Source organism: Amphichorda felina (genome assembly GCF_050947745.1).
Source record: "Amphichorda felina strain 45539 chromosome Unknown scaffold_3, whole genome shotgun sequence".
NCBI lineage: Eukaryota > Fungi > Ascomycota > Sordariomycetes > Hypocreales > Bionectriaceae > Amphichorda > Amphichorda felina.
The window spans coordinates 2790753-2818682 of record NW_028145047.1 but is presented as its reverse complement, the minus strand read 5'-3'; the positions used below and the strand labels follow the sequence as shown (position 1 = coordinate 2818682).

Sequence of the window (27930 nt, the reverse complement as noted above, 5' to 3'; positions counted from 1 at the left end):
CATTCTATTGGGCCTTGGTGCAGCCCTCAGGATGATATTACGAACGGCCTATGAATGGAATGAGTCGGATGCAGCGTATGGGCCCGGCTGAGCTCTGAGTGCTCCATGTATAAGAATTCACGCCGTTTTCCTCGTGTATCGAGCGTGGGAAGCAATACAATTACGCCATTAGGAAGCATAAGTTCACTTATTTAAGCCTGGTGTTTCAAAACACTTCCTGTGTTACTACGAGTGACATTTCTTCCCCTCCCTCCTCATATCCAGCAATAACCAAGATGCCCTCAACTATGGCAACCGAATCGAGCACATCCATGCACAATACCCCCAATGTATCGCCGGCACACGTCGACATCCACGGGGCAAATGTCCGCGGCTAGCGTGGCCAACTTTCCAGGCCTCCACTATGGCAAGATCCCCAGTCGCTTCCGCCGATCCCAGCTCGTCCATGCCGAGGCGCTGAGACCAGACGTCTTCGATGCCACTACCTACGGGCACTCGTGCCCCCAGCCATCTACATTCAAGCTAGGGAAGAAATACCGGGCGCATCTCTACGAGGGAGCCCGGCCCTCAACCGAGGCCGGGGAATCTGAGTTTGATTGCTTGAGGCTAAACATCTACACACCTGCTCAGTCCCTCTCGGCCAATTCGGCAAAGGTCCCTGTTCTAGTCAGTATTCACAGCGGCGGCTTTGTTAGCGGCGATGGCAGCTAGGAGTGTGGTGAGTAATGGTAAACAATCCCTTCCACGAAGACAGCAAGGTGGGTTGAATACACGGTTCAAGGACATTTACTGATTTGAGAAACAAAAAGATGGCAATCCCTTAGTTCAACGTTCGATTAGCCTTGGAAAGCCCTTCGTCCTGGTCAGCATCAACTATCGGCTGGGATATTTGGGTTCTTGTCCTCCAAAGAGCTGGGAGCCGAGGCCCAAGAGAATAATGAGGAGTACGTGCCGAACCAAGGACTCTATGACCAACGACTTGCACTGCAGTGGGTAAGTGAAGCTGAGCCGCTCACATCATATGGGAAGCACCGTATCAGTCTAACGTTTCTATCTCCCTTAGGTACAAAAGTACATCCACCACTTCGGCGGCGATACATCCAACGTCACTGTCGCCGGACAGTCGGCGGGAGGTTGGGCAGGCCATGCCCATGTCGCAGCCAGGGAGCGCCTCTGCAGCAGAGGGCTCATCAAGGAGTCAAGGTAGGCACCCGCCGACATGCCGGCTTCCTGATCGAGACGGCGGCTGATGAAGTCGCGCTCCTCGGGAGTCAGGAACGAGGCCGCACCGGGCGATCCCGGTAGTGTCCAGGTAATTTAATCGAGGTCCTGATGAGAACGGTTAGGATATCACGCGAGCCCCGGGGTGTTCCGTCGCCTCCTGGAGCTCTTCCACGAGGCTGTCGAGCTTGGTCTTGCTGGTGGCGTATGTGAGGGCGAGGTACAAACCGCGGTCCCAGAGGCCGCAGGAACAGGCGGAGCCAATTCTTTACGAGGGTTGTTTTGTCAGTTGGGTTGGTTCATTGTGATGACAGCAGGAAGCTGTGAATGAATGCGTACCCGCCAGCGGCGTCAGTGATTGGAGCAAGTCTGGATTCAAGGCGATTATCCACAGACATGATGAGCGGTGTCTAAGAGTATAGATGTAAAAGACTTCTTTTCCTGAAATTAAATGTGATTGAGTATAATTTGAGGACGGACCAGTGTATCAAAACCTCTGATAGTATTGGAACTAGTAGTTCCAGCCTACTTCATGTTCTCAGCCACGCAGTCGCCCTATTTATGATCTAACCAGCAAGTACATAATTGTAGCACCTACTTCGGCAATTCGGTAGCTATTTTGGTTTGTTTACCATTGGCCCCATGGTAAATTGCCGAGTGTTGCTTCGTACAGTGGGAATGTGTCTGAGTTTATGCATGCATCTCGCAGAACGACCTTGGCGGCTAGGCAATAATCATCACATCACTCCAGAAACCTGAATTAGAGATCAAACTATAAGCAAGCCACGTGGTCTTTTTGTTTTTGTTCCACCTTAATTCTGAAATATACGAGCAAGTCTACATCCCCTCAACGAAATCCTGCACTGCTCTCTCGAAACTCTCCGCTGGGAGGAGCCCTATCTTGAGAGCCAGGGACACATCAAAATTGTGCGGCCACGACCCCACCAAGTCGCCAAAACCATCATTCTCAGTCTCCTCGATGTACTCCAGCTTGTCTCTCCCTGCCACCCTCTCCAGCGCATCCCGCATCTCCTGGATCGTCACCAGCGTCCCCGGTAGGTTCAGCACCCGCTTGTGGCGCGGCAGCACGTCGCTGTGCACCGTGAGGAGGCGTGCCAGGTTTCGCACCACCACCTTGGGCGAGCAGATCCAGAAGGAGCGTGACCGGTCCGTCGTCGGGACGATGCACTTTCTGCCCGCCAGGGGCTCCCTGATGATCCCGCTCATGAAGCTGCTGGCCGCCTGGGCTGGCGCCCCTGGCCGGACAGACACACCTGGGAGACGCACAGCAAAGCCGTCGATGTAGCCGCGCCTAGTGTAGTCGTTGATGAGGGTCTCGCACAGCAGCTTCTCACAGCCATAGGAGCCCTCTGGGGTGGGATAGACATCCTCCGTGATCCTGTCTGGGAACGGGCGGCCGTAGACGGCGATGCTGGAGGCGTAGATGACGCGCACTCCAGGCCTGGCGCTGCGGATACTATCGAGCAGGCGGCGCGTGGCGTCAAAGTTGACGCGGAAGCCTAGGTCAAAGTTGGCCTCTGCGCCCGAAGACATGATGCCATGGAGGATGAAGACGGCGTCGATGGCGTGCTGCTGCACGAGGCTGGCGGACTCGGTCTGGAGGTCTGCCTTGATGCATGTTGCGTTCCCGGGGTGCAGCAAGGACAGCGTCGGAGACGGGTCAGAGATGTCGGTCAGGATCAGGTGGTTTTCGGGGTCGCTGAGCAGTTCCCGGGCCAGATACTGCCCGATGAAGCCACCAGAGCCGGTGATGAGGATCTTCATGTTCGATGTACTTGATACAGAGAGCAACTTGAAAACTGGGACTGCGGACTCAGGACTCGGGGCTCAGGAGCAGCAGAAAACTCGCAACTAAGACGGCATCTTTTACTTGAACAGCGAGCGACAATCAGCTTTGGATATCTATTCGCCGGACACATGTCATCGCCAACTGAGTAGCCATATTCGTACAAATGCACGATAGTATCCGTAAGACCTCATGATCCCATTCGGGCCATTCCCCAATACCCCAGGTTGTATGGAGTGCGGGGAATATACAACTAGTACTTATCAAGGTAGTATTACTACTCCGTAGTGTTGGGGGGGCTGACCAGAGAGGGGATTGCCATCGGCTCCCAGCCGTAACCGAGCCGAGCGGAGGAACCAGACCAATCGAACCCTAGTCCTGAGCTGAATGTTCCACAAGCTGAACTGAATGAACCTTGGCATTCTCGTATCGCTGCCGTCCTGCCGAGCCGACATACTGCTGGTGGTGTACGAATACAACGAGATATGGATACCGCTAGTATCTATACAATCGGTACCGGCCGAGGCAAGCCGGCAAGCCGGCCCCACAAAGGTCCTGGGTACGGCGTTCCGTGTTCGGCCCCGAACCTCTCCAGCTCTTCAGCTCTCCAACTCCCCAATTCTCCACACTGTTATCCGTAGGCTGTGGGACGGCACGCCGGTGCATTAGCCCCAGTCTAGTAGCCAAGTAGTGCTATGCTGGCTGCGTTGCTGCTTGCAGCCGGTATCGTTCTTCCATGAACGGGGCAGTACTGAATCTCCAAATGTAGCTTTTGATGGATAATGAAACTTGACACTATGACATAAGACATAGACCAACGTGACTTCTTTCCCCAGCGCACATCTCCAGCGCACTTCTAGCCGGAATATCCTACCATCCCATCCCAGCTTTCACCATCACCCTCTATCTCACCATGTCTCCCCCCGAACCAACACCCCTCCCCAAGTTCGAAGACTACCCCAACCTCTACGGCTGGACCACCCAGAATGAGAGGGGATACAAGATCCAGGAGCGTCCGTGCGGGGCCATGCGCCCCATGAGGGTCATCCACATCGGCGCCGGCCTCTCGGGCATCTGCCTTGCCAAACTCATGCCCGACACTCTCAAGAATGTCGCCCTGACGTGCTACGACAAGAACAGCGATATTGGAGGCACCTGGTTTGAGAATGTGTATGTTGCTTTACCCCCACTCAAACATTGCCCGTGTTCGTGTATTAACATCTACGGCGCTAGGTACCCGGGATGTGGATGTGACATTCCCTCTGCGAACTATCAGGTATGCATCCATTCCGTACCTACCCATATATCAGTAATATTAGTAGGAACAAGTAACCCTAACCCTCAGCGCTAACATCTGTGCAGTTCAGTTGGGCGAGAAAAACAGACTGGACGCACTTCTACTCGTACAGAGAAGATATCTGGCAGTATCTGCGCAATGTCGTGGACGAGTTCAGTCTCGACAAGTACATGAAGCTCAACCACGAGGTCCTAAGCGCCCAGTGGGACGAGGAGGATGGCGTCTGGCATGTCACCGTCAAAGATCTCACCAGCGGCAAAGCCTTTGTGGATACCGCCGAGGTCCTCATCAACAACAGCGGCCCCTTGAAGTAAGTCTCGACGCATCCCCCTCCCACCCCCTTCTCCTGTATCAACTAGCCAACACAAGAGTCCAGCAACTGGCAGTGGCCCGATATCGATGGCCTCCAAGACTTCAAGGGCGTCAAATGTCACACGGCCGCCTACGACACGAGTCTTGACCTCAAGGGTAAGCGAGTGGCAGTCATTGGCATCGGCAGCAGCGGCATCCAGATCACGGCGGCCATCGCTCCTATTGTCGACCACCTCTACACGTGGGTCAGGAACCCGACCTGGATTACGCCAGGCTTCGCGCAGAAGTTTGCAGGGGAGAACGGGGCCAACTACGAATGCAAGTCCTCTCTCGATCTGTATGCTCTGAGCTGTCGAGGTAACTAACATCCTCAGACTCGGAGGAGACAAAGGAAAGGTTCAAGGAGGACCCTGTCGAGTACCTCAAGTACTGCAAGCAGATCGAGGACGAGCTCAATTTGCGCTTTAGGTTCATTCTAAACAACACGCCCGATTCCAAGCAGGCAAAAGAGGTTTGTTTTTCTCCATTACTCTCACCTATTCCAAGCACGGGCATGATAAAATAAAATACTAACTGTGTGTACTTAGTTTGCCTTGAGCCAGATGAGGCAGAAGCTAGGAGACAGGACCGACATTATGGAGAAGCTGATTCCCACCACCTTCAACGTCGGCTGCAGGAGGCCAACACCTGGAAACGGCTTTCTGGAGACTCTTACGCGTTCCAATGTGACGACATTTACGCAGGGAATCAAGAAGATCACTCCCAATGGAGTCGTCAATGCCGATGGCGTAGAGACGGAGGTGGATGTCATCATTTGCGCGACTGGGTAAGTTATAATAGTACGATGCACATAATTCGAGGGCTATATTGCTAACATTGGAAGGTTTGATACTACGTGGGTGCCTCGGATTCCCATCATCGCCAGAGGCAAGAATGTCCAGGACATCCTCCGGGAGAAGCAGATTTCGTACCTCTCATTAGCCATCCCAGAGAGTAAGTGTGCTCCCAACACCCAAAACAAAACAAAAAAAAAGACATGTTTCTAACATCGACGTGTTAATTTTCCAGTCCCGAACTACTGGGCCCCCTCGTCGCCGTACGCGCCCCTCGGCCACGGCTCCTTCGTGCCCACGCTTGAGATGATGTCCAAGTACATGATCACCATCGTCGCCAAGATGCAGCGCGAGCACATCAAGGCCCTCGCGCCGCGCCTCGACGTCTGCGAGCAGTACGTCGAGCACGCCGACCTCTTCCTAGCGCGCACCGCCTGGTCGGGCCCTTGCTCCAGCTGGTTCAAGAAGGGCAAGGGCGGCAAGGTGGCCATGTTCCCCGGGTCCAGGATCACCTTCTTCGAGCTGATCAGTTCGCCGCGCTTTGAGGACTACAAGATTGACTACCGTGATGGGAACGTCTTTGCATTCCTGGGCAATGGCTTCTCCTTGACCGAGTTTGATGGTAGTGACCTGTCGTGGTATCTGGGTACCGAGGAGAGCCCGGGATATAACCTGCCTCGGGAAGATGCTAAGCCTAGTTTGCATCAGTTGTGATAGTTGTAATATCATAGCATTATTGTATTAGTTACATGAAATACGGTCTCCATCATGCAGTCATAAGCAACATTTTGGTCGGTCGCGGCAACCACCTCCGCGTCTCATCCTACACTCTCCAATAGCTGACCATCATGGAGATACGGTTCCTATAATATATACCTAGCTCCTATGAAAGTCAAATGTAATCCACGCCGCCTCCCCTGATCGAAATGCCGCGACGAACCCCGGAACAACCTTGGAAACACCTATTCAGAATGAGCCCGCTTTCGCAATGGGCCACACATTATTGAAACAATTCTAAATAAACCCCCCAAAATTCCCCTTGATCCTACAAAATGCAATTCCATATAGTGTATCCGTTCATTTCAAGTAGTGCGGCCGTTTTGTTGATTACCTACCCAAAGAACTGCCTAGCCACCCGTAGGAGTAGTTCATACCAGCCCTTCCGTATCCAAGACGGATTCGAGGGCAAATTCCCAACTTTCATCTATGCTATTTTTCCAACAGGTCTAACACTTCCAAGTCCGATTCGCTGCGCTGCAAAAAAAAAAAAAAAAAAAAAAAAGGGGGAGGGGGGGAGGGAGGATGGACATACTTTGGGATAGGCCACTCCGGCACATTGTCGAACATATCATTCCCGGGGGCCCCCAGCTCATGGGAGGGAACCACTCTGCCTCGTTGTAGCTGAAAACCTCACGTCTGCGGGGCTGGCAATCGAATCGCCCGGCAACAGCTGCTCCGAGCCACTGAGCCGGTGATCATGATGCCCTCCTCCCGCCTGCCCGTGGCGCGCGGCCAGCTTCTTCACGGCGTTGCGGAAGAAGTCTATGGTCATGTGGGCCGCCCAGGCACTGGGGATCATTTCGCGCAGAGCAAGGGTGTAGAGCTCGAACTGGAGGAAGGCGTGTCTCTGGTGCAACGAGTTGGATGCGACGGACAGGAGGAGGTAGATCTGCAGAATTCTCGCTTCATGGCTGGCTTCAAAGCGAGAATTCTGCAGCGCCGTTCCTGTTAGCTTTGAATAATGGAGGTATCAGCCATTAGGAACTTACATTGTAGTGTCGCAAATTTTTATGAATTCTAATGCGATGAGCCTGTTTAGAACGGTGCTGATATTGTCTGCGGCAAGTTTGGCCTTCTTGAGCGCTGACGACTGCCAATCACCCAGGTCTGTGGTACTGTTGCTGCTCGGTAACCTAGGCAGATACGGTCGGTATAATACAATCATCAGAACCCTGATCTGTCTAAGTAAGCGTGTCCAAGGCTAATTGGAATAGAGATGGTAATATTTCCATACTCGTAGTGGATCAAGACATGAGAAGCCCGGTTCCGGACAAGCGGGTTGGGATGATCACAGTAGTCCTAGCACAGCCGTGAATATTGCACTATCATGTCCTCATCGGCTTTGATCTGCGGTACCGTCGATATGGCCTGTCTTGGTCCGTAATGCGCACGAATACACGAATAATTTTGGCCAGAATAACGGACAGCTTCAGGTTGGCCAGGTGGATCGGGGAGAGGGTCTCACAGTCCTGAGGACGTGGCAGGTACTTTTGTCGAATGTCTGCGGGAAGCTTAGCCGTGCCAGTCCACATGTCTTCGGGCAGCGGCATTGGCATGTCGCAGTCGTCGAGATGGGTCCTCATCGGCCTCCCGTGGCTCAGGCTGAGCCACGTTTCGCGGTAGAAATCCAATGCCATGGGCCGGAACGATCTTCTGTATCAGCATAGCGGTGTGACATGAGTAGAACAGATTGAATGACGGTGATTTTGTCTCGCTCTATATCCATGTCATATAGGTACTACTACATGTTAGATTTTAGTCTTCTTGTGCATGGGTCACTCCTTGTGTTAATACCTTTGCTTTTCTATACAGCGAGTGTTGCATTTTCTTACGGAAGCCAACCACCTGAACGGACGCCAAGGGTAAGAACTAAGAAGAATTCAGTATTTTTTCTTCTGCTCATGAGGAAAAGAATAGCACCAACACCTGCTGAAAGGGAGAATATGCTCCACAAGAGCAGCGGGCTTGACTTGGCCGGCCCTCCACCGGCGCAGTCCTGTAAAAGCGTACTAACGTCTACAATGGGAAGCATTGGGTGGATGTGATGTATATAGTGCCATAGGCGCTCGCATCGGAGCTTCTCGGAAGGTAGGTCAAAACAGTGGTTTTCTCGGAGGTAGGCCATGTCCTCTAGCCAAGCTATCTTTGGCGCAGTACGTGGGAACAGGTAGTGATTTTGCTCCTGGCTATCGGGTCGGCAAATGTCGAGTATGAATTCAAGGCCTTGCTCATTCCCTATGGAGAATGTCATGTTGGGCAGAGTTCCGCTGATGGGTTGAATATGGCTTTGATTGGGGAATCATCACCGATATACCGACATAGAAGGGCACCACATCCTGGCTCTGGTGATCGTCTAGGCATACGGAAAATGCGCTAGGGTTAATAATATCATCTCGGGCGTCATCTTCGGTATGTTGCTGGGGAGCGATTGTGCTGGCGCCGGCTCAGGTCGCTGGTGGGGGGTATTGATGACCTGTGTGAGAGTGGCTCTCCGGGGGTGAAACGAGCAGCTGTGTATGCGATACCAATAGGGGAACTACCTGTATCGAATCGCGGTTGCTGGTAGTAGGTAGATAGCGCGATAAAGGCGAGCTCAAGACTAGGGGATGCGACGGCTGAGGCACAGAGGACTGGGGGGTGTGAGAGGTCTGAGAGGTCTGAGATTGAGAGGCATGCGATTGTGAAGGACTAAGACCGATGCTACAGTTGGTGGTTATTACCGGGCTCGTTTTGGCTGAAAGACATTGCACTCGGCTCCATCCTGCTCTCAGTTGGTGCAGGGAAAGCCCTTGGTTCTCAGGTTGCATCGAACGTTGCGAAGATGGCACTTGCGACGGGCGAGAGGAGCGCGTTTCCTCCACGACCCGGACGAGGCGTCGTGTGACATTTGGGCGCCTGTAGTTTGTGGCCCTGAACCATGTCCTCGTGGTTGAGTTTCTAGAAACTGGATTTAAGTTTGCTGGTGGTTATTCCAAGAAGCTTGAATTCAAGGCAGGGGAAAGGGTGGGAGGAAATTGAATGGAGAAGAGACTCGGACTGGCATCAGATCCCTGCATCTTCAGCATTGACCCCTTACAGGCTTCTACCCCGCACTCTCGGCTAGAAGTACCCTAGACCACCCCACGGGGATCTCCAAGCCTTGATTTTGTACTCGTACTTCTACTACGAGTAGACATTCCTCCTTGCCGAGAACATGGCTAGTTGAATGATTCTATGAGAGGATACCTTACGTTGATGCCACCCACGAGACTCCCTCGCCGAAAGTGTCTCCTCCAACTCGAAACTATACAACACATTGTGGCGACATGGGAATGTCAGATTTGGAGAAGACTCTTGGCACTTTTATGCGATCTCCAAGAACCACCCCTGGAACAACTTCGTGATTTATACCTGAGTAGGCTTATTGCCGAAAGTGGGTAGGACTGTGGGTCGAGAGAGGGGGCCGATTCGTACTCATGATATTCGAATTCGCCGTGACCATACCTCCGTAGCGGGCAGCAAAATCTCCGAAAGCTTATAAATCAGCGTGGATTGATAATACTGCTGTGATAAACTTGAGTATTCTAATTGATGGCTCTTCGAGGTACTAGTGCGAAGTATCCGTAGTTGACGACAGATTGAAGTCTCCGCATTTATTATCAATCATTCCATGCTTGCGAGTAGAATGCAGAGCTCTTGACGCCCAAGTTTCGCCATCAGTGAACTCATATAAATCAGAGCCCCCTCTCTCGCCTGCTATCTTTCTCATTCCCTGTCGGCTAATCCATCTACCCCTAGCCTATTGATTGATCTCTGTCCATTTCCACCATGGCCGACAGACGGAGCGTCTTCATCACCGGTGCCAACGGCTACATTGGCTCTGCCGTTGGCCAGGCCTTTCTGCGAGCAGGATGGCACGTCTACGGCCTCGTTCGACGCCCGGAAGCCGCCCAGGAGCTCAGCCGCGACGAGATCGTACCCATCCTGGGCACCTTGAACGATCTCTCATGCCTCGACCAGCTCTACCAGCACACCAAGACGATCGACGTCATCGTCGGAGCCACCGAGACCTACCCGGGGTACGCCGCGCACTACCACGAGGCCATGACCCTGGTGCGCGCCCTCGCCAAGACCAGCAACGACCACGGCGTCCGGCCCCTCGTGCTCTGGACCTCCGGGTGCAAGGACTACGGCGTCACCGACGTCGACGGCGCACCGGGCCTTGCGCCCCACACCGAGGAGTCCCCCGTCAAGCCGTCCTTGGAGTTCCTCAACCAGCGCGCCACTTCCTGCACGAAGGTGTTTGACAACAAGGACTTGTTCGACGGCGTCGTCCTGCGGCCGACCAACGTCTACGGCTACGGCAGCAGCCACTTTGGGGCCTGGTTCGAGGTCGCCGCCGGTCTCAAGGCCACGGGGGACACGCTGCGTCTGACCATCAGCCCGCTCTCCATCATGCATGCCATGCACGTCGACGACTGCGGCGAGGCGTACGTCGCCCTCGCAGAGCACCCGAAGCGCAGCGAGATCGGCGGCCAGGCGTTCAACATCTCCTCGCACGCATACGAGACCACCCGGCAGGTCTGGTCGGCGCTGGAGAAGGACTATGGCATCGAGGGCCAGGTGCAGTTCGTGGACCCGGGGGACGCCGGGGAGCAGACGCCCACGTCGATGGCGTTGATCTTCGGGTACAGCCAGTGGGTCGGCAGTGACAAGATCCGGAGGGTGACGGGGTGGACGGACAAGAGGATGCTGTTTGCCGAGAACATCTCCGTCTACCACAGGGCGTACGAGGCTGCGGTGTCGGCCAAGAAGGATGATGTTGGCAAGGCCGAGGCGTTGAAGCAGTTTCTCAACAAGCTCACCTAATTCATGACGAGTGCCACTTATACCTTGATTTAACCCGCAGTGAACTGAATTGTCAGATTCAACTTCTACTACAGGTCAAGAAACACAGGACATTACGAGTTCAATGCCTATATATGAATAGACGACATATCCAGTCTAACACAATGTATTAAGAATATGGGACAATGGATATACTGAGCCAGCACTTCATGAAGTACGACTTCTTCTTTGAAAGCAACATAATAAATTGTTTCTCAAATCACTCCCCGAATGAAAGACATTCTGGCCCGCCCTCCACCAACGTCAACGGAGCGGCCCTCACGTCATGTTCAGGATCCCTCACGGACCCACGAATACGGCACCAACCCCCCCCCTTTTTTTACTTGGGGCAGGCGGTGTTCACGGCCTTGACGATGCAGTCCGCTTCACTGCCGCCCGCGACCTTGCACTCGGTCTCGCTGTCCCGGATGAAGGCAAAGGTGGCCTGGAGGCAGGTCTTGTAGAGCTGGCCCTGCAGGTAGGAGCACCTGGGCAAACAGCGGGTGCAGTACTTCGCATACTTGCCCGCTACCTCCGGGCAGACGGCCGGGTCACCGAGAGGCTTGGTGTCGCGGGTGTCGAACGGGGGGAAAGGAGGCAGAGGGGGCGCAGGGGGCGCAGGGGGCGCGGGTGGAAGTCCAGGGATGCTAGGGAGTTCCGGGAGTTCCGGGAGGTCGGGAAGGTCAGAAAGGTCGGGATAGCCAGGATAGTCAAGATAGTCGGAATAGTCGGGATAGTCAAAGAGGTCGCCTAGGTCGATGGGGAAGGGAATCGGCGTAGGGGTCTCAATAGGGAGGGGAGTCGGAGTAGGGGTCTCAATAGGGAGGGGAGTTGGAGTAGGGGTATCGATGGGGAGGGGAGTCGGAGTAGGGGTATCGATGGGGAGGGGACTGATGGGGTAGAATTGCTGGAGGAGTGTTAGTGGCAATGGCAAACATGGCTTTGTTAACTTTGAGAGGAGAAGGACGCACAGGAGCAGCCAGAGCCACGCCCGGGAGGCCCAGGAGGGCCATAGAGGCGAACCGCATAATGGCGAGATGGCGAGATGTCGTTTGAAGATGCTATACGAGCAGACGGGGATATTGTGTCAAAGCTTGGTGTTTGAATAGCGGTGCCTGCTCGTATGAAGTACCCCAAGGGACAAATGCCGGGTTTATATATTCCGCACAAACCCTGCATAGCACATATCATGGCCTGGACGGCATTAGGAATTTGCAAATTCGCCATCGTGATGAAGCCCCGTGGTCACGGAGCGCTGTGCGAACTGCGCAGATCGCCGCCGTGCCGTCATGCAGCGATGTTTCCTAGTCCGGCGAACTCGGTGTTATCAATGACGAATAATTGATAGCCATTCCTACCGAGTAGTGTCCAGGTCTCACCCTGCGCTCCCGGAGCATCGGGCACTTGGGGGCGGCTGATGGCATCTCCACCGTGGGCACGACGTGCAAATCAACTAAGCGCCTGCTCGTAATGAGACTCCGTCTCGAACGGTTGCTGACGCTAAGGCATGGTACAAATCAAGACTTGCAATAGTCGGGATGCTGTTATCTTTCATCGCCGTACGGAGCAGTACCCCCTGCAGGGCAGTACATTCATGATAGTACTGTGCACGAGTAGTAATCATGTCACCATGTCTCCAGCTCTAGCTCACAACATGTCTTGGCACTTTTGCTGAGACCATCCGGAGGATTGACTCGGTTCCAGAAAATGATATCAGACCATGTTTCATTGCGGAGAAGAGCGTGGGCAGCATGCTCTAACGGCGAGCGCATTAATATCGTAGCTATGGCCGAGGCCTCCAGACCCGACAGCTTGGGGAGGCTTTCCATGAGGCTGCCCAGGATCGAGGCATCAGGCAACCGCTATAAACCACCGGCGGTCAACGACATCAAGTTACAACAGCCAACGACAAATGAACGTCGAGCTACCTACTATTAGTAGCTAGCACATGGATAAGCTGCCATTTTTCTGCCTGCATCAATGATTTACAGCCGTGACGTACCTTGCATTGTAATGCACCTTGTCAGCCCGTGCGGCACAAAACCCCATCACATGTGCCCACATTGTCTTATGATGGTACATTAGACAGGTCAATCCATCGCCCCCGACTGAAACAGGCATCTAACCACCTGCATCTCTGATCTGACAGGTAATGCTCGCACCACTCGTGCGAGCGCGGAGTTCGGATGCCATGCCCCTCACTATCCGCACCTCAAACAACCCTCCCCGAGAGTGGAAACAGCCCGCGGTCAGGACCTCTCGAGACCTGCTGCAGGGCTGCCTCAACACATCCCCCTCTCAGCCCAGAACGCTCTTCCACTCATCTTTCCCAGACACTCTCCGCGCCCGCAGCATCTCCCACAACAACAACGGCTTCGTTAACGCCGCGTTCGAGGCCTACTGCCAGCACCACCACCTGGTCCTGCGCCCGGAGGATGTCTGGTTCGCCGTCCTCACCCAGCTGAGCTTCTACGTCAACGCCCACGCCGAGGAACTGCGTTCCGTCTTTGTCGCCCACGATGGGCAGAAGGAGGTCACGGTGAGCGCCGCGGGCACCATCCACACGGTCGACATCGGCGCCCTCGCTGTCGAGTTGACGACCGAGATGGACAGGCACATTGTCGACGAGGGCCTCCGGGCTTGGATCCTCCCAGACTTCTCCACCACGGAGCCCAGCGACCTGGTCACCGCTGCTGTCATTATGATGGGCACCATGCAGAAGTACTTCTCCTACGGTATGGAGCTGACGTGCGGCATCCCGTCCGTCACGTTGCTGGGCGACCGCGACGACTGGGTCAGAATCCGCCGTCGCCTTGACGACGGCGGCGGCGGCGGGCGTCTCGACAGCTGGGGGGATGAGACCGCGCTGTTTGCCGCCCGTCTGCGCACCGTGCTCGACTACTTTGTGCGGTCCTTCGATGCACCCGAGGACCCCCAGGTGCTGGAATTCTGGGGCAAGATTGCGCACCACGAAGACACAGGTTCGGGGCTGGAGTACCTGTCGGGCTGGATCACTGCGTTTTGCCACTGGGACGCGGAAGGTAAGCAGATTCAATTCGATGAAGAAAGAAATGTTTGCCGTATCGATGGAACATTGTATTCTACTGTCTATCCCAAGGATGTCCCCAATGGCTTCGTCTCTGTCCCCGTCAAGGTTGATGACAACGGGACCGAGTACAAGACCAAGATGGTGGCCGGGTCGGTTGGCATCGCTGTGTCGAGCAGTGGTGAGTTCCTGGACGAGTCCCGCTACGTGAATTTTGGAGGCCCTACCAAGTCCGTTGGGACCAAGACTGGTCCGGATACACTTCAGCCAGTCTCTGGCTGGTGGATGTACGACCCCGAGTCGGGGAAGACGCAGCACAGCCAGAGCATTGCCTCACAAGAACCTGGCTTCAAGTTGGGAGACTGGATCTGTTGGAAATAGAACAGACGAGATCGAATATATCACAGTAACTTGGAGTTCATATTACTACGGCAACTATCAATCATTCTCGTCTAGGGTATGGCCTATCGCAAAAACTAACGCTAATATTCCCAGTTTCATGTTCCATCCCCTAAACGACTCCAGTGCCAGATACCTCTCCTCTATGAACTGCCATCCAGAAATTTGTGGCCAAATGCTGCAGCCTAGAGAAAGTCACCGCCCGGCGGAGGGAGCTGTGAGTGCCTGCTTATTCGTCCTCATCGCTGAGCGGCTTGATAACATCTAGCGGCCCGATGTAGGCGATAAAGTCTTTGGCCGCAACGCTGAGCTGCCGTCTCAGGCTGGCGAGCGCCCCGATCCAAGTTGCCTTGTTGTGGAAGAGTGCCATGTCTTCATCTGGGAGCTCGATGACATAGGTCCGCTCGCGCAGCTCCTCCTCCTCCAGGCGACTCTGCTCGAGGAAATCTTCAAAGCTGAAGTAGCACTCGGGTATGCAGCGCCCGTATAGGGGCATGAGGTTTTCCGGCAGGACGTGAGCTCCGAAGCAACCGAATCCACCAAGCGGATCCCTTCGCAAACAGTACAAAGTGTCCAGCAGCGGGTTTCTGGTGCACCGGCACACCCGCTTCGCTTCCCTGGCGGCCTCGTTATCATCATGGTCGCGCGAGCGCTTCGAGCTTGTGGAGGAGCTGGAGACGCGATCAGTATTACATAGAAAGTAGACACATGACCTCGAGGGCGTACTGGTTGGAGAAGGGAGCATCGTTTCCCATTGTGTATGCTAGGGGCCACGATATCAATAAAGCAGAGTTGCCACGGTATTCTCTTGTGGTAAGAAGATGAGGGTGCTTGAAAGAAACGTGAGTTGAGGCGAATGGTGATAGTGAAGAAGAGATGGGGATAATAGCGAGAGGGATGCCTGGAGAGTCAGTGCAGGTTTAACAGAGGGCAGACGGCCGTATTGTAAGGCTGTCTGTCTCTGACATCAGCCCGTCTATCACCTCTCACCGCCGTTAAGTGCCGAGTAACTCGAGTCTGAAGACCTGCAAATATCGAATTCCTCTTGAAAACTCAAGTAATCCTCTATCCTTAACGCCGAATGTGGTGCTGAATCTAGTCCGTTGCGCCTTGTAACCCTTTCCACTGGTTCGCTGCTGATCCCGGGTAGTCAAACAATGACATGCGGCCTGGCCAACTAACACTGCATCCTCACGCACAAATACCGGGCCTGTTTCGGGGCCAAAGGGCGGGGATGGATGCTCTGGCCTTGTACCGCAGCATAAACGCCGAAATCGAAGATACTCCACCGTTATACCCTCGTCGACCGCAGTTCCTCACTGGATATCCATATCCGCCTCCGCAGCACCCTCCGCGTCACCCTCCGCCTTGCTTTCCGTCTCTGGCGCATCTGCTTTCCCGTTAGCAACCAATTTTTATCCCCGAGACCCAATGCCGCCACGCAGGGCGGAGACCAACAAGAGAAAAACCCACCCTTCATCTCAACAACGCCCTCGGCCTCGGCCTTCCTCTTCAGCGCATACCCCATCTGCTTCGCCAGCTTGCGCTCCTTCTTGGCGCTCAGCTTACGCGTCGGCCCGCTGGCCGCGCGCAGTCCCGGGCGGGCGCCGTGCGCCATGGCGGCCTTGGAGATCTTGGTCTGGCCGGCGGCCGACTTCTGGCGCGCAATCTTCTTGGTCCTGGAGGCCCGCGCCGCGAGGCGGTTCTTGGAGGGCCCGTTGGGGTTTCCGACGGAAGGCATGGTCGCTAATTGGTATGTTTTTCTGGGACGGGAATCGTTTGTTCTTCTTTTTGTTGCGCTGCAGGGAGCGATTCGGGGAGGATTATTGGGTAGATGGCGGTCGAGGTGGTTGAAGATGTAGTCGTCGGAGTTTTTGGGCAGAGAGAAATTTTGCCCCGCAGGACCCTGATTTTGGCACACACACCACCAAGCCACTCCCGGTCCCCGTACTGCCCACATGAGCAAATAGAGTCGGTCAATTCCAGTGTCAACGAGCACTCATTTAGGACCATAATACATTATTAGCAGGTAGAGTTAATCCGTCACCAATAGGGGAAAGAGATGGATTGGTTATCATAATTCAGAGGTATAAATATCACTTCCAAAAAAAAAACCCGGGCATCGCAAATTTATGTGCTGCCAAAATATGCGATGGGAAACTCCTAAATCAATCAGTCAACCCCCGTTACACCAATTTCATCGCCAACATGCCGCTTTCTATAATATCGCACTTTTATATTCTTCCATTCACCCAATGTGAATACTGCAGGCTCGCTTATACGTTCATAGCACCCGCGTTTGGCCGGTTCGCCTCGCGGCTCCGCCGCAGCATTCTCCTCTCCTCATCCTCCTCGTCGTCACTCGTGAGACCCTCCAGCTCAAACTCCTCGGCGTCGCGGACGCGACCCTCCTCCATGGGACGGCCGTTCAGACCTGTGTAGCCGCCGGTCAGCTCCTTGGTATCGACCGCCGGGTTCGCGAGGCGGTCGTAGAGGTGGATGAGCATGTTGGCGAAGAGGAAGACGAGGAAAGCGAGGGAGAAGAGAATGAGGATATAGGCGACATGGTCCATGGATGAGCTGTCGACAAGGCTCATCTGCTCCTCGGTGGCACCCATGAAGAGGAAGCCGGAGGCAAAGAGGAGCTACAGGTGTTAGCAGAGTTGCGAGTACATGGCCACGCGTAGTACTTACATAGATGGGGATGAACTGAAAGCTATTCCAGGAGCGGCCATTTTCGTCTAGAGACTGCTTATCCTTGAGGACAAACGCAATCTCGATGATACGGGTGAGGCCGGTTCCCATGAGGGCATATCCAAACATGGCGTGTGTAGCCGCGCTAACCATGAGCTCCTGGGGATGCGCCGACATGGCCCAGCCAGTTATGAAGATGACAAAGCCGGGGATGAAGTTGCGCTTCGGGTTGCCGTCACGATCCTTGCTCATCCAGACGCCAGCCAGACCCGCACACCACCAGATGACGCCCATGGTTGTGTGCTGCCAGTCATTTTTTACCCACGCGGTGCCCCAGCGGTGCTCCGTGAAGGTGTTGACGCAGCCCCACGCCGCAATGACGGCGCTATCGTAAAACTCCTGCGACCGCCCCGTGCGCCTCATCGAGACCTGGCCGACCAGCAGAATAATGGTGAGAATGACACCGTAGCCTATGAAGGCGCTGCCCATGATGAAGTGCGCGGCGCACTGGCCGACGTGCTCGCCCTGGCAGAAGCCCAGCGCCGTGATGCCGCCAAAGATCAGCTGCGTCCACGACAGGACAGGCATGGCCTTGCCGATGATGGAGTGGCACGGCCGGATGAGCTTGCGGATGAAGCCATTGATGCCGCGCTCCCAGTGGCCCTTGAGGTACAGCCCCAGAACGACCTGGGCGATGAGTAGGATCTGCAGGATGTGCGCGAAGCTCGAGTGAATGTTGCTGCCAACGAACTCGCGGCCGCCGTGGGCGTGCCCGAGGAAGAAGCCGACAAGGGCTAGGGCGGAGCCGAAGATCTGGGTCGGGACGTGCCAACGGGACTTGGTCATCTATTGCGCTTGTCAGAAGACGGGGTTCAAGTGGGGGTGAGCAGCGAGAGCAGGTCCCAAACATACACCAAAAACCATGCCAACGGGGAAGATGATGCCGTAGGCGAACATCTGGACGAAGATGTGAATCCATAGTGTCGTATCCTGCCCAAGCTGTCAGCACACCGGCCAGAGCCGTCGCTTTTAGCTGCCACGTATGCCACCCACAATCGGCTCGACAGAGACGGTCTCCCCCTCGGGGATGTTGCTTTCGCCATGATGGTCATGGGCGAGGGCGCAGTTCGTGAACAGGCCTATCGACAGAAGCAGCGCCAGCGAAGGCGCCGCGATTCGGAACGAGCTTCGAGCTGTCATGTTGGATCGCAGTGGGTGTGGTTTTGGGATTTGACGGCCGTTTGCCCCGGGGGGGTCCCTGATCTAGCCTACGTCGCAGGGTTTAAAGTCCGAGTGATTGGAGAGGGACGGGGCGATCGTGGAGAGCGTCGGCGATCAGCGGTGCAGTGCACTGCAATCCAATACTCGCAATATGGGAGACGAAGCGCTGTTGACAACAACAAAAGAGAGAAGACGAGAAGAAGCGGGATACAGCAGATGGAGCAGACACCAAACCAAAGACCGTAGGTCGTTTCAGGGATCCTATGCTGCCAAGGGAGGTCAAGGTCGGATAATCGGATTCCTCGGGCATATGTGGAGCTCTTGAGCGATCCAATAACTGCGATATGATTGGCCATTACGTGCTCATGTCCTGCTGTACTTGGTAGGAGGACAGAGGAACCACCAACCACCACCAAATCTTATCAACGTACCTAACCTATTATATTCCGTCTTCTTAAGGATATCACCTAGATCTGACGGAACTCGAAGCTGTGCAGAACTCATGCTTTGCGAGTATAAACGGCGCGCGTACTACGTACATCTCCTGGAACAATAAGGTATTGACGCAATCCTCAGGACCTACGAGTAGATGTCCAGGTCTTGGCATATCCAGAACCCAGACAACAATTCATTATGGTCTCCATAGCATGGCTTTCTCAAGTTAGTATTTTGGCGCCAGAGTCTCTGAATCTTGCATAGCCCACTCCACAATCTCCCGCCGTTCATGGCGGTGCTCAAGTTGAGTCCATACGCGGGAATGCTGTTGCCGTCAAACTTCTCATGTCCTAGTGCAGTTGGTGTTCGCATGTGAACTAGTATCTTCAATCCATATCCATGCAAAGGCGACGGCTTCAGGCAGGAAGAAGAGTGCATAGCTCGTTCCTCCGACGGCACTTAAACCACCAGCCATTTCCCATCACGCTCAGACGCCGCTGCCAAGGCACCAAAATCATGGCTGTGCAGCTAAGTCCATAACCTTGCACTTTCTGGTCCCTCACGGGCTAACGGGAAGTAATTTTAATCCGCGTGAGAGTCTGGGGATAATACTCGGCAAGTTAAGATCAATGTCATAATTGTCAAGGTCGCATTCAAAAGCAACACTCGAGCGTCGAGGCTCTACAATACGCCCTTGGGGCTCTCTTCACTAACCATACTCGCGAGCAGGTGCCATGCTGTGATTTCCTTTGCATAGTAGCCGCCAATGTTTGAGAATGCTCTTCAAAGGTGGTCATTCGCCAAAAGGCCAAGCCAACGTCAAAGCCATTTCTGCAATCTCACCCATACCACGGGATTGACTAGTCTCAGCATCTAACAGGAGTATGTATTCAAAATAGGATTTTACATTGAAAAGGTACCGAAGGTCTGGTCCAGTCATTCGGCAACGCCAGGTTTCTGCAAGGATCGACACAGAAAGCGTGACACCAGTGTCCAGAATGGTCAACAAGGCCTAAACAACGACAACTTCAGCACCAATTCACCCGTCCCAGGTTGCTAGTTCCGCCGTAGTGAAAGTGTCCAACATATACAACCCCCGCTGGGGGCTAGATGGGGGGTTGATTCAGTAATGACAACGTTGCCAAATATGTTATAGCTAGACATCATACTCAAGGTAGGCATGGATGGAGTCGGTGTGCCTGTTTCCGCTTCTCTTCGTCTATGGAAGATGACCCTCGTGTCGGGCCAATCGCTCTTCACTGACTCACGATGAGAGTTGTCTCAACAAATCATGCAGTGATTAACAGCATTCTTTTGCGTGGTCTATATATCCGCGACCCAATTCCCTCGAGCGTTACAACGCCAGAGTAATCACTGTAGCACAAAGCACGAGAAGCCACCGCAATCAGGCGAAGTGTAAGCCGGCCAAAGCAACCAAGTATAGCCCAAAGATGGATGGCGAATGCATCACCAAGACCACAGTTCTGCTCGTGGGTCTATCAGTTGCCGCAGGAGTCCACATGGTCCTCTTCTTGACCAGCACAGCTCTTGCATGGATATACTTCAAGCGGTTCAAAAGCCTCCAAGCCCAGCTCGCACAAGACGATGCCAACGCCCCCGGTGCTCCCAGCCGTGGTGTTGATGAGCTCGCAGGTGGCGTCCCTGGCCATGAGGAAAGCACGCAACGCGAGAGCAACGCCGAGCAGGCGCGCCAAGAACGGCGCCAGAGACGGCGACGCGAGCTGCAGGAGCTCCGTGAGCAGCAGGGCATATCGAATCTCGATAGCATTCCGGAGAAGGCCGATCAGGAAGAGCTAACAACACTACGTCCGGCCAAGACGAATGAAGCAGAGCCATCCACTAGACGCGGCACAATGTGCGCATGAGGTTTTGAACGCAAAGGTAGTTGCCGGATAGGCCAAGACCCATCGAATCTTCTGGCGGTAGTTGGCAAGCCAGGTCTGATAGATCAGAGATCGGGAATTAAGTTAAGAGTGCTAGCCTCAATAAGAACTGGCCTTGGTATTGATGATGCTCTGCGATAGCCTATGATCTTCAAGTCAGAGTTGCGATGCAGACACGTAAGTAGCCAATGAGTCGTGAACATACCAATTATTTCCCATACGCCATTAAACGCCAAACTCGCACGAGAGTATCACCAATACGGGACTTTCAACCCATCTTGGCGTTGCCTCCCTCCTTCTCCAGGAACTGTTTCGCCTTGGACCAGAGCTCCGCCTCCATCTCCCTCTCGACCTTGGATCCCCGGCTGTTCAGCCAACCCACGTCAAGGTTTCCAACGCTGCCCATGCCATTTGGCTTGAGAGACGTTTTGCTGACTGTGATTCCCGGCTCCTGCTTAGGTGCTGCCGCAAGATTGACAATGCCGGCTTCCTCCAGCGCCATGATCTGGCGCTTCATCTGGACATCCACTTTATGCAGAGTGTCGAGAAAGGAATCGGTTGCTGTGTGCAGCGCTTCCTTCTGCGAGGCAGGACTGGCTTCTGGCCTTAGTCCGCCGGGTTGGTTGGCTGCGGAGGGTGAGGATGCGGGTATGGAGACGGCGTTGAGGGCAGTGGCAGTATGGTCCATAAGCTGAGCGATGCACTTGTCAATATCGTTGAGCTGGCGGATGTTTTCCTCGACGGTGAAAGGCTTGTGGATATCATCGTCGCCCTCTTTCATGGGCACATCATTTGGCGACGCCATTGCGCGTCAAGTCCTGTTGCTTTTGGAACAAAAGCCAGTTCGATGAGCGCGATGATTCAACGATTCTTCAAATGCGTATTCAAATATCTAAGAAAGAGCCACGACGACGACTGAGCTAGTGGTCCGTGCTCTTTCTGCATTGCATAACCGTCCAGGTAGTAACGGTACCTAGAGCTGTGTGGACGATTACTAAGCTCAGTAAAAGGTACGAGTTAGCATCATATTAAATCCATAATTTTGAGCACAATTCAAGTCCCTAGTAGTTTTGGATTTCACATTTAGACAATTTATTTCCCAATCCTACGCCCTGGTATCTAGTAAGTTTTGCACTTACCTTTACACTACGTTATGAACGCCACTTACTCTTACACAACGTTGTACACACCATGAAAGATGTTGGGCAAGGATGTACTAGGGGCACCACAGGCTAAGCTTCGGTTAAATCACCAACTAGTCCAGCGTCTACCAAGCCCTTGGATAGCAGCATGCTTCAATTCATCCAACTCACCTCATATCGACCATCTCCCTTCTCACGAAATCCATCGCAATCAAGCTTGAAAACTCAGTTTTCCGTCTTGGAAACATCACCTCCATCATCGCTTGAAGACCATTCTCTCGGACTCGCGCATTAACCCCATCACCTCCGACCGGCGGGGGGGTTCCGGCAAACCTCCTAGCCGCGCTTCCTGGGTAAAGGTGCTCTTTGTTGGGATCAACACGGTTCAAAGAGCTCTAACAGCTATATTCCTTGGTGACTCCTGTTTTTGGAATTTTTATTTCGCTCGCTCCGTTCCAAGAACGCGGTCAGCATCATGTCGGGACAGAATCCGACTCCTGGAGCGGTTCCGCCCAACAACTTCGTCCCCCAGCCGCCAGCTTCATCTCCAGCTCCCGCACCTGCTGCCTCAGGCAATGCTGGTGGATCGGGTTCTGGAACTTCGATGTCAAACCAAAACTTGAATCAAATTGTAGGTTCTTCCACTTTCTCCTTGCGTTGCGCTTGCCCTACAATATGGTCCCTTGAATTCTTTAGAAACAGTCTTTCTCGTGCACGGAAGGCGCTTTGATTGTTGCTAGCAAATCTTCTCGGGCAAAACTTCCATGTTAGATTGTTTTCTTGAGGGCTATTGCCTGTTCACCAATCGCCGAACGAGCATAAAGTAGTACCTGCTGCCAATCGCTTTCGACATGACATCCCCACTCCATCTCGTCTTCTTCTTGCAAACACAAACTTCTGCTATCTACATTCATCCCCCAAACGAATGCAAATTTTCGACATGTCAAACCATCAAACTGTTGCTCGGAAACGGGGAGGCGCACGCGGGGGAGCACGAGGAAAACCACAAGGACGAGGACGTGGAGAAAAGTCTGAGGATGAGCCCGAGTATCAGTCCGAGGATAAGCACGAGGAAGAGTCTAAGGAAAAGTTTAAGGGAAAGTTTGAGGAAGATTCTGAGGAAGAGTCCGATGAATAGTATTAGGAAGAATCTGGGGAAGAATTTGGGGAAGATCCCAAGGACCAGTCCGAGGAACAGCGCGAGAGAGAGTTGGAGGCTAACGGGCCGCAGGTCACCGACTATCTTTTAAAGAGAGGATTTAACCGGACAGAGGAAATCTTCCGGCAGGAGTCGAAACACCTGGGCCCAGATGGCAAACCTCTGCAGCAGCTTGCAAATATCGGGCCTAAGAAATATGCCAAGGCGTTCAATCTCTTGAGCGACTGGGTGGAGAATAACCTCGATATCTATAAGGTTGGACCAACGCGCACTTGTACAAGACCCCCACTAACAATGCATAGTTTGAGTTATCAAAGCTCCTATGGCCGATTTTTGTGTACTCGTTCATAGAGCTCGTCACAAACGGCTATGGAGAAGACGCCAAGTCTTTCCTGAAGGACCTTGGTCACCACTTTATGTCCGCCCATAGTGATGATCTCAACAACTTCAGTACCATCACCCTACCACAGCACGTAAACGAGAATCAGACCACAAAGCTCTACAAGGACAACAAGTATCGGATACCATTGAATCAACATGCAACCGGCGACCTTTTCAACTTTTTGGAACGCGAATCGGAGCAAGGTGGCTCTGTTATTCGACAACTCCTGGTAACATACTGCCAAATCGATTCCACCTCACGTGGACCAATTACTCCGTTCAGTTTTGAGGCTGTATACCGCAGGTCGAAGAACATAGAGCTGGACGAAGTCGATGCCAACGAAGGAGTTCCGGGTGTCAACATTGGTCTTTCAAACAAGGATATCCTGGATCCGTCGGCGCCTCTCACCCTAGGCCCACTGCCTATGGACACTGACCTTAAGGAAGACGTCCGCGCCGAGATCGAGGAGGAGGAGGGCCGCAATCCTCCTCAGGCCGGGCAGACTAGCATGCTGGATGAATTTGATCAGAAGATCAAGAGAGAGGAGAGCGCTGATGCTCCTAACCGTGCCGACATTCCTCTTCCACCATCACGGCCTCGAGATATCGCGCTGGAGATGTCAAAACTACGGGAGAATAGAGACCGCTTCAAAATCGAGAGTCGAACCGGAGGCGCCGGGGTTCCGGTCAGCGCAACTATCTTCACTTTTCACAACACACTCGGGACGTGAGTGTTCTTTCTCTTGCACAGTGGTAGTTAATCTCTAATCCGACCTCTAGCGTTTCCAGTATGGACTTCTCCGAAGACGGCACTATGGCCGCCGCTGGGACTACGGAGTCATACATCCGGGTATGGTCTCTTGATGGGAAGGCCTTGCCTTCCATGAATCCCCATGATAGAGGCCAAAAGTACAACAGCCGCAAATTGATTGGGCATTCAGGGCCAGTTTACGACGTCAACTTTTCAGCCTCAGCGTCTGGGCCACCAAAAAAGCTATTCGGCGACGAAGGTCGGCAGAACCCTGCTCTCGACACTCGTGCGAAGCTACTGCTGTCATCTTCGGCCGACGGGCACATCCGCCTATGGTCTCTAGAGTCATGGACGTGTCTCTGCCTGTATAAGTCCCACGATGGGCCCGTCTTCAGGACACTATGGGGACCCCATGGGCACTACTTCCTTAGCGGTGGTTACGACAAGGCGGTGCGGGTCTGGATGCAAGACCATGCCTCGCCGCAGAGGCTTCTAGTCGGACACGACACCGCTATATCTGCCATTGCATGGCACCCCAACGGGTTGTACGTGTTTTCCGCTTCTGACGAGACCGACAAGTCGATACGCATGTGGTCTGTCTTGAACGGCTCGTGCGCCCGCGTCTTCACCGGCCACACTGAGTACATCAGTGCTCTGGAGTGCTCACCCAATGGCAAGATTCTTGCCAGCGCCGATACTGCCGGAAACATCATGTTTTGGGACCTCGAAAAGGGAACACGAATCAAGCGATCCAGGGGCCATGGTAAAGGAGGTATCTGGTCGCTCAGCTTTAGTGTGGAGTCCAGCGTGCTTGCCTCGGGAGGCCAGGACGGCACAGTCAGGCTTTGGGATGTCGAACTCCCCTCAGATCCGCAGAAGGCCGCTCAACAGGTTGGCCTAGATATCGCGACAGGTGGTACAGAAGCTACAGGCGCCCCCGGTGATGCTTCACGTATAAGCGGCAATTCCGGGGGACAGCCTACCACGAGCGGCACTGGTGGTGGAGCGCACAAGAAAAAGGGCAAAGAGGTCATGGTCACCCCGGACCAGATCAGCGCGTTTCCGACCAAGAAGACACCGGTAATGAAGGTCAAGTTTACCAGAATGAATCTTGTCATTGTTGGCGGATGCTACGAACCCGAGCGCTAGACGGCACTTTACATGAACCGATTCACTGGGGCATCTTGCGGTGGAAGAAATCCCTTGCGCGGTCCAAGATGGCAAGGAACGATGCTTGGGATGCCAACACTGCAGAGACTATTCTAGGGGAACAATCAGATGCAATGCCACGCCTGCTGTATTTTATGTGAAAATATCTTTTAGCTGATGGGTGCCGGGGAGTTGGAGGGTCCAATATATATTCATCGATTAATGGGAAGAGCAGTCATAATGGACAGCAGGCAGCGAGCGATGCTCCAGGTTATTAAATGACAGCGACACTGTCATGCATGCTCAGCAGTGTACAGTACTTGGTATAGCAACTAGGCGACTTTGCAAATCGGAGAACCATTGAAAACACAAAGCCTACACAAGAGAAAAAATCAGTCTTCAATTGTCGATAACTCAATGAACGAAGTGTATGTATTCGTACTCCTATCCCACTGATACACTTTGTTCTCAGCTTCTCTACGACTGAAGAGCAGGTGGGGTCTCCAGATGCACGTCGGGGAAGTCCACGCAATTGGATCAGCGGCCAGTGCACCCACCACTGACGTTCTTGCGCCACATGCCACTCTCAACCACCCAGAGCACCACCAAGCTCCCCCAACTACGTCTCTGCATCGCAACCCCATTCAGTCGCACGCCCTCCAACCACTTTCTGCTCTCACCGAGCAGCACATCCCGCAATGGACGTCGAGGAATCGCCATGGGCTGATTCCAGCCAGAAACCCGCTGGCAAGGACGAGCCCTCTACCTCCCAGTCGACAGATGCCGCCTCTGCCTCGCAGCCTGCTACATCGCCCCGGCCCTCCCGTGGTCCCCGTCGCCTTGTTGCCCAGCCCACACGCCTCGAAGCTGTGGACGATCCCCTCGGCCCACTGGGGGCTATTCCTGCAGCCGGCGATGGCGACTCCCCCGATGATGACGGTGCGACGCCGCCAGTTCCGCCGCAGAAGGAGCAGATGGTGATCCGCACGACCATGTCGGGCGGTCAGCCGCAGCAGCAGCCGAGACGACCCGCCGATCCCCATCACATCGAAGACAATCAGGATGATGCAGAGATACAGAGGGGACCACGAGCGCCGCCGCCTGTCGATGCCGCGAGGCCGAGTGGTGTGCGGAGCAACAACCAGCCTAGCATGAGCGTTGAGCAGGCCGCAAAACCGAGCTTCCACATCTCAGTCGGGGACCCCGTCAAGATAGGGGACCTGACTAGCTCTCACATTGTCTACTCTGTCCGCACGCAGGTAGGTAGTATACCGTTACCGATTGCAGTCACCAGGTCATGAGCTGACAGATTGGCAGACTACGTCCAAGGCGTACAAGCAGTCCGAGTTCGAGGTCAAGCGCCGGTACCGAGATTTCCTGTGGCTCTACAACACGCTCCATGCCAATAACCCGGGCTTCGTTGTGCCTCCTCCTCCCGAGAAGCAAGCCGTGGGCCGCTTCGACAGCAACTTTGTCGAGAGCCGCCGGGCGGCGCTGGAGAAGATGCTTAACAAGATTGCTGCCCACCCGACTCTACAGCATGACGCCGACATGAAGCTATTCTTGGAGAGCGAATCGTTCAATGTAGATGTCAAGCACAAGGAGAGGAGGGACCCCCTCCCGACCGAGAGCAAGGGCGTCTTGGGATCGCTGGGCATCAATGTCGGTGGAGGCAACAAGTTTGTGGAGCAGGATGACTGGTTCCATGATCGCAAGGTGTACCTTGATGCACTAGAGAACCAGCTCAAGGGTCTCCTCAAAGCCATGGACACCATGGTTGGCCAGCGCAAGATGATGGCCGAAGCTGCGGGCGATTTTTCGGCGTCCCTTCACGCTCTATCCACGGTCGAGCTGTCGCCGTCGCTTTCAGGGCCGCTGGACGCTCTCTCAGACCTACAACTTACCATCCGCGATGTCTACGATCGCCAGGCGCAGCAAGATATGCTGACATTCGGCATCATTATCGAGGAGTACATCCGGCTCATCGGCTCGGTCAAGCAGGCCTTCTCACAGAGGCAGAAGGGCTTCTATGCGTGGCACCAGGCCGAGTCGGAGCTGCAGAAGAAGAAGTCCACCCAAGACAAGCTGCTCCGCCAAGGGAAGAGCCAGCAAGACCGCCTTAACCAGATGGGCGCCGAGGTCAACGAGGCGGAGCGCAAGGTGCATCAGGCGCGGCTGCTATTTGAGGAGATGGGGCGCTCCATGAGGGCCGAGCTGGACCGGTTCGAGAAGGAAAAGGTAGAGGACTTTAAGAGCGGCGTGGAGACCTTCCTTGAGAGTGCGGTCGAGGCACAGAAGGAGGTGAGTTGATTTATTCCGCTTGCAAATGGATCAAATGCTGACAACACTTAGCTTATTGAGAAGTGGGAGACGTTCCTCATGCAGCTTGACGCTGAGGACGACGAGTCCGCCTTTTACAAGCCCCCCGTCTACCAGTCTGACCAGGCTAAAGCGCCGGGTGACACAGCTGTCGACCGCGCTCGGGCAAGGCTCCACGAAGACTCGGATTAGATGGCCTGAGCCGGATGTAGTT

The 27930-nt window shown here is 54.1% G+C and overlaps 14 protein-coding genes across 14 annotated transcripts; 7 read left to right on the top strand and 7 right to left on the bottom strand.

Annotated features, from left to right (window-relative positions):
- Positions 1-363: 363 nt before the first annotated feature.
- On the top strand, positions 364-711 carry ACO1O0_003563 (uncharacterized protein; the record flags this gene model as incomplete). The annotated part of the gene is made up of 1 exon (XM_083193014.1): positions 364-711. One exon carries the CDS (start codon positions 364-366, stop codon positions 709-711), a length of 348 nt encoding a protein of 115 aa, XP_083052071.1.
- Positions 712-2058: 1347 nt separating this feature from the next.
- Positions 2059-3006, bottom strand: ACO1O0_003562 (SDR family oxidoreductase; the record flags this gene model as incomplete). Its single annotated transcript, XM_083193013.1, has 1 exon — positions 2059-3006. One exon carries the CDS (start codon positions 3004-3006, stop codon positions 2059-2061), a length of 948 nt encoding a protein of 315 aa, XP_083052070.1.
- Positions 3007-3941: 935 nt separating this feature from the next.
- On the top strand, positions 3942-6184 carry ACO1O0_003561 (flavin-containing monooxygenase; the record flags this gene model as incomplete). Its single annotated transcript, XM_083193012.1, is given in 8 exon segments — positions 3942-4198; positions 4262-4304; positions 4391-4635; positions 4702-4994; positions 5012-5148; positions 5225-5463; positions 5521-5630; positions 5706-6184. The coding sequence occupies 8 exon segments, from the start codon at positions 3942-3944 to the stop codon at positions 6182-6184; spliced, it is 1803 nt and encodes a 600-aa protein (XP_083052069.1).
- Positions 6185-6839: 655 nt separating this feature from the next.
- Positions 6840-7806, bottom strand: ACO1O0_003560 (uncharacterized protein; the record flags this gene model as incomplete). The annotated part of the gene is made up of 2 exons (XM_083193011.1): positions 6840-7181; positions 7642-7806. 2 exons carry the CDS (start codon positions 7804-7806, stop codon positions 6840-6842), a joined length of 507 nt encoding a protein of 168 aa, XP_083052068.1.
- A 2251-nt stretch (positions 7807-10057) lies between these two features.
- ACO1O0_003559 (NAD-dependent epimerase/dehydratase family protein) lies at positions 10058-11098 on the top strand (the record flags this gene model as incomplete). Its single annotated transcript, XM_083193010.1, has 1 exon — positions 10058-11098. One exon carries the CDS (start codon positions 10058-10060, stop codon positions 11096-11098), a length of 1041 nt encoding a protein of 346 aa, XP_083052067.1.
- Positions 11099-11456: 358 nt separating this feature from the next.
- Positions 11457-12144, bottom strand: ACO1O0_003558 (uncharacterized protein; the record flags this gene model as incomplete). The annotated part of the gene is made up of 2 exons (XM_083193009.1): positions 11457-12023; positions 12088-12144. 2 exons carry the CDS (start codon positions 12142-12144, stop codon positions 11457-11459), a joined length of 624 nt encoding a protein of 207 aa, XP_083052066.1.
- Positions 12145-13268: 1124 nt separating this feature from the next.
- ACO1O0_003557 (DUF4419 domain-containing protein) lies at positions 13269-14543 on the top strand (the record flags this gene model as incomplete). The annotated part of the gene is made up of 1 exon (XM_083193008.1): positions 13269-14543. The coding sequence occupies one exon, from the start codon at positions 13269-13271 to the stop codon at positions 14541-14543; it is 1275 nt and encodes a 424-aa protein (XP_083052065.1).
- A 247-nt stretch (positions 14544-14790) lies between these two features.
- On the bottom strand, positions 14791-15316 carry ACO1O0_003556 (uncharacterized protein; the record flags this gene model as incomplete). Its single annotated transcript, XM_083193007.1, has 2 exons — positions 14791-15232; positions 15270-15316. 2 exons carry the CDS (start codon positions 15314-15316, stop codon positions 14791-14793), a joined length of 489 nt encoding a protein of 162 aa, XP_083052064.1.
- Positions 15317-15877: 561 nt separating this feature from the next.
- ACO1O0_003555 (uncharacterized protein) lies at positions 15878-16302 on the bottom strand (the record flags this gene model as incomplete). Its single annotated transcript, XM_083193006.1, has 2 exons — positions 15878-15951; positions 16035-16302. 2 exons carry the CDS (start codon positions 16300-16302, stop codon positions 15878-15880), a joined length of 342 nt encoding a protein of 113 aa, XP_083052063.1.
- A 535-nt stretch (positions 16303-16837) lies between these two features.
- On the bottom strand, positions 16838-18455 carry ACO1O0_003554 (Ytp1 family protein; the record flags this gene model as incomplete). The annotated part of the gene is made up of 4 exons (XM_083193005.1): positions 16838-17206; positions 17256-18101; positions 18168-18245; positions 18309-18455. 4 exons carry the CDS (start codon positions 18453-18455, stop codon positions 16838-16840), a joined length of 1440 nt encoding a protein of 479 aa, XP_083052062.1.
- A 1907-nt stretch (positions 18456-20362) lies between these two features.
- Positions 20363-20797, top strand: ACO1O0_003553 (uncharacterized protein; the record flags this gene model as incomplete). Its single annotated transcript, XM_083193004.1, has 1 exon — positions 20363-20797. The coding sequence occupies one exon, from the start codon at positions 20363-20365 to the stop codon at positions 20795-20797; it is 435 nt and encodes a 144-aa protein (XP_083052061.1).
- Positions 20798-21083: 286 nt separating this feature from the next.
- On the bottom strand, positions 21084-21620 carry ACO1O0_003552 (mediator complex, subunit Med11; the record flags this gene model as incomplete). Its single annotated transcript, XM_083193003.1, has 1 exon — positions 21084-21620. One exon carries the CDS (start codon positions 21618-21620, stop codon positions 21084-21086), a length of 537 nt encoding a protein of 178 aa, XP_083052060.1.
- Positions 21621-22897: 1277 nt separating this feature from the next.
- On the top strand, positions 22898-25397 carry TAF5 (WD40-repeat-containing domain protein; the record flags this gene model as incomplete). The annotated part of the gene is made up of 4 exons (XM_083193002.1): positions 22898-23082; positions 23212-23371; positions 23419-24224; positions 24278-25397. The coding sequence occupies 4 exons, from the start codon at positions 22898-22900 to the stop codon at positions 25395-25397; spliced, it is 2271 nt and encodes a 756-aa protein (XP_083052059.1).
- Positions 25398-26095: 698 nt separating this feature from the next.
- On the top strand, positions 26096-27908 carry vps5 (sorting nexin 1; the record flags this gene model as incomplete). The annotated part of the gene is made up of 3 exons (XM_083193001.1): positions 26096-26656; positions 26715-27698; positions 27750-27908. The coding sequence occupies 3 exons, from the start codon at positions 26096-26098 to the stop codon at positions 27906-27908; spliced, it is 1704 nt and encodes a 567-aa protein (XP_083052058.1).
- Between the last annotated feature and the right edge of the window lie 22 nt (positions 27909-27930).